At 36.0% G+C, this 4,089-nt stretch overlaps 1 protein-coding gene across 1 annotated transcript in view; it reads left to right on the forward strand.

The window, feature by feature from the left end:
- Positions 1–4,089, forward strand: part of LOC126493467 (fumarate hydratase, mitochondrial-like) — a 5,888-nt gene that overhangs the window by 956 nt on the left and 843 nt on the right. Inside the window, exon 2 of the mRNA XM_050130483.1 lies at positions 3,262–4,087. Within this exon, the coding sequence (XP_049986440.1) occupies positions 3,262–4,087 (826 nt within the window). The remainder of the gene's footprint in view (positions 1–3,261; positions 4,088–4,089) is intronic.

A 4,089-nucleotide genomic window follows, 5' to 3' on the forward strand; every position in this document is an offset into this window, starting at 1 on the left:
ATTGGTTTCGTGGGAGCCTAGGCAGTTTCGTGGATGCTCACCTTACTAGACCTGGATGGAGGTGGGTGGTCCTTGGACTTCCCACAGGGCAGGGAACCCTGATTGCTCTTTAGGCTGACGAGGGAGGGGGACTTGGTTGGGGGAGGGGGAGGGAAAGGGGAGGCGGCGGTGGGGAAGAGACAGAAATCTTTAAGAAATAAATAAATTAAAAAAATCAAAAAAAGAAATATTTTGAGCAGAATTTTTTGAGCAGATATTAACCTTAAATCTTCGTGCTTGATGTTTGACCATAGTGCACAAACCTAGTGATCTAGGTTTGTACATTTGTTTTATTTTTTCTTATGCATACACGGTTTTTTCTCCAATCATTTCACTTTTCTAATCTTAGTATGTATGTAGTATGTTTGTATATATGTATGTATAAACTGAATATTTCTTCATTGATTCTATCATTAATAGTTTGCTCATAGATCTTTGTGGCGGTACAGTCATAATCATCATTTGAGTTTTGATTATTTCCAACATTTTATTTTTGACATTTAATTTGAATTTAAATAAGCTCAGTTGTATTTTTAAAATATATTTTTAAAACAAATAATGTGTTGAAACTCAGCTAGATTTATAGTTTACATAATGACACATGATTTTTCAATGACCATCATGTTAAAATAACTTTATTATTTAATATCTCTCATATTTTTTCTGTACTAATGCCTACTTAGTATTATTAATGTCATGTCATTAAAGAAAAAGGGTAGCTTTTGTAATTTTTGGCTAGTCTGGCCTTGGTTCTTATTTATTTGTAAATTGAGCTCAGGTATGTTGTAGCTTCAACATACCTGAGCTCATATGTTAAAATATACTATTGCTTTCTTGTGCCTGCATATTTGCATGATGATTGTATTAAATAGCGGCTGATTTCTCCGAAGAAAAAATATATCTAAAGCCTTTAAAAATGTTTCTGGTTAAGCAAACATATCAACAGATCGAAGACATATCAAATAAGATATGTCAGTTTGGAAAATCATCCATTAAATTACACAGAAATTTTATTTAATTTGATTTTGTTTTAATTATGCATAACCCAAGCAGCACAGACACTGAGAGAAACAATTAATAAATGGGACCTCTTGAAACTGAAAAGCTTCTGTAAAACAAAGGACACGGTCAACAGGAAAAAAAGACAGCCTACAAAATGGGAAATAATCTTCACTAAGCCCACATCAGATGAGGTATGATCTCCAAAATATACAAAAAACTCAAATTTGTCATCAAAAGAACAAATAAATCCAGTAAAAAAATGGAGTAGAGCCCTAAAAAGAGAACTTTCAACAGAGGAATCTAAAATGGCTGAAAGACACTTAAGGAAATGTTCAACATCCTTAGTCATCAGAGAAATGCAAATTGAAACAAGTCTGAGACTCCATCTTACACCTGTAAGAATAGCCAAGATCAAAAATACTGATGACAGCTTATGCTGGAGAGGTTGTGGGATAAGGGAACACTTTTTTTATTGTTGGTGGGAATGCAAGCTGGTACAGCCCCTTTGGATGTCGGTGCGGTGATTTCTCAGAAAATTAGGAAACAACCTTCCTCTAGACCCATTAATACCACTTTTGGGTATATAACCAAAGGGTGCTCAATCGTGCCACAGGGACATGTGCTCAATATGTTCTTAGCAGCATTGTTTGTCATAGCCAGAACCTGGAGCTTTAGCCACTTCAATGCCCATTAAGTACTGATGAAGCTTTGGTTAAGCTTTCCATGAGGGACTAATAAAAGTTAACAGGGAGGATGTTAATGTTTCTGTGGATAAAACCAAAGCAAAATCAAACCAAACTCAAAGAAAAAATATTTCTGTTGGACAAAACCAAACCAAGGAAAACAAACAAAACAACGGCAAAAAACATGACTCGATAAATACTCATCTGATGTCATTCCATAAGTCTTTCCTATCAAAATTTAGCAGTATGAACAGTTTTCAATTACTTTTCATCTCCATTGAATATTAGTTTAGTTTTCTAAAAGTAATCCTTAGTAATTTGTTGTCTTAATTGCCATGTTCAAATATCAACCATACCAAATTTAAGAAGTACACCAGCAGTGACTTGCATCTTTGAATGACTCCTATTGTATGCTTAGTTTTTATTGAAAGAGTAAGGGTAATACTTTATGTTTAGTATGCTTACAAAATAGTTGGTTTGGGAACAGATTTTTTTTTTCTCTTTTGATTTTAAATATGCCAGCTTTTAGTAAGTTGTTATTGAGTTAAATAAAAGTACATTTTCAAAAGAAAATAATATTTGTAACATTCATTGAGACCCTTGCAACACTAATCATAGAAGCAACTCTTGATGGATTTCATTATTATTCAGTTATCAAAAGTGAGTTTAACAGGGTTATAACTCTCTTTTGAAAACACAAAATATAAAAAGCCCTAAAATATAAATATATGGTTGCTTTTTTAAGAGAAAATCAAATCCTATATTTTTTTTCTCATTTTCATTTCTTTATTAAATTAATCTTTAAATAATGAATGTTCTTTGTAAATATCAAAGGGAGAAAAGTTTGAAAATAAGAAATTTACTTGATTTAGCATTTAGTCTTTGTCCGTGTATTTGTATTTTCAAAGAGCATTTGCTCAAGTCTCAAATTTTATAACTGTTTCCTAGTCTTACTTTTTTAAAACAAAATGGTGTTTTTAATATTCTTTTATTTTTTAAATTACAATGTAAATACATGCCATATCTTTTCCCACATACCTTTCCTCTCTTCAAGCCCTTCCATTTAACCTTCCTTGATCTCTTTCTAATCATGTTCTTTCTTATTATTAATTGTTGTTACATGCATATGTGTATGTGCATATATTTGTATATTCCTAATTGCAACCTGTTATTTCTATATAACGTTACTTGTAAGTATTTCTCAGGGTTTCTGCTCTCAAATTTTTAGCTGCTTATAGTTCTTTGTGCACATTTCAGGTCTTATATCTCTCACCTTGTCTACTTTAGCTTGTATCTCGTTGTAAAGCAAAGGTTGTATATATTTTAATATTGTATAATTGGATAAAGAATACACATATTTTACTGATGTCACAACTATAAGTTACACTGGAAGCCATGGAATATACTTCAGTCAGCGTATTAGGAAATTGATAATTCTCATTCAGTGGGAAATAATGATGTTTCAAATCTGTTACATAAAACGGGACTCCTATAAAAAGGCAGCAAAGGAAGCTTGTTATAAAACTCTGAATTTAAGGCACTCAGACTTCTCGCACGCTCGCGTCGCCTCCTGCGGGCCCCGTCCGCCGGTGCTGCCATCTCCGGGGAAGCAGGCACCCTCCCGCGGTGTGCCCCGAACGTCGCCCGAATGGCAAGCCAAAATTCCTTCCATATAGAATATGACACCTTCGGTGAACTGAAGGTCCCAACTGATAAGTATTACGGTGCCCAGACTGTGAGATCTACGATGAACTTTAAGATTGGAGGTGCAACAGAACGGATGCCGATCCCAGTCATTAAAGCTTTTGGCATCCTGAAAGGAGCTGCTGCTGAAGTGAACCAGGATTACGGTCTTGATCCAAAGATTGCTAGTGCAATAATGAAGGCAGCAGATGAGGTAGCTGAAGGTAAACTGAATGACCACTTTCCTCTGGTGGTGTGGCAGACTGGATCAGGAACCCAGACAAACATGAATGTAAATGAAGTCATTAGCAACAGAGCAATTGAAATGTTAGGAGGTGAACTTGGCAGCAAGAAGCCTGTGCACCCCAACGATCATGTTAATAAGAGCCAGAGCTCGAATGACACCTTTCCCACAGCAATGCACATTGCCGCTGCCGTGGAAGTTCACAAGGTCCTGCTACCAGGACTGCAGAAGCTGCATGATGCGCTCAGTGCTAAATCCAAAGAGTTTGCCCAGGTCATCAAAATCGGGCGGACTCACACGCAGGACGCTGTCCCCCTCACTCTTGGGCAGGAATTCAGTGGTTATGTTCAACAAGTCCAGTATGCTATAGCAAGAATAAAAGCCGCCATGCCAAGAATCTATGAACTCGCTGCTGGAGGCACTGCTGTCGGGACGGGT

This window comes from Alexandromys fortis, unplaced genomic scaffold (genome assembly GCF_014885135.2).
Source record: "Alexandromys fortis isolate MF-2015 unplaced genomic scaffold, M_Fortis_MF-2015_v1.1 scaffold_335, whole genome shotgun sequence".
Lineage (NCBI taxonomy): Eukaryota > Metazoa > Chordata > Mammalia > Rodentia > Cricetidae > Alexandromys > Alexandromys fortis.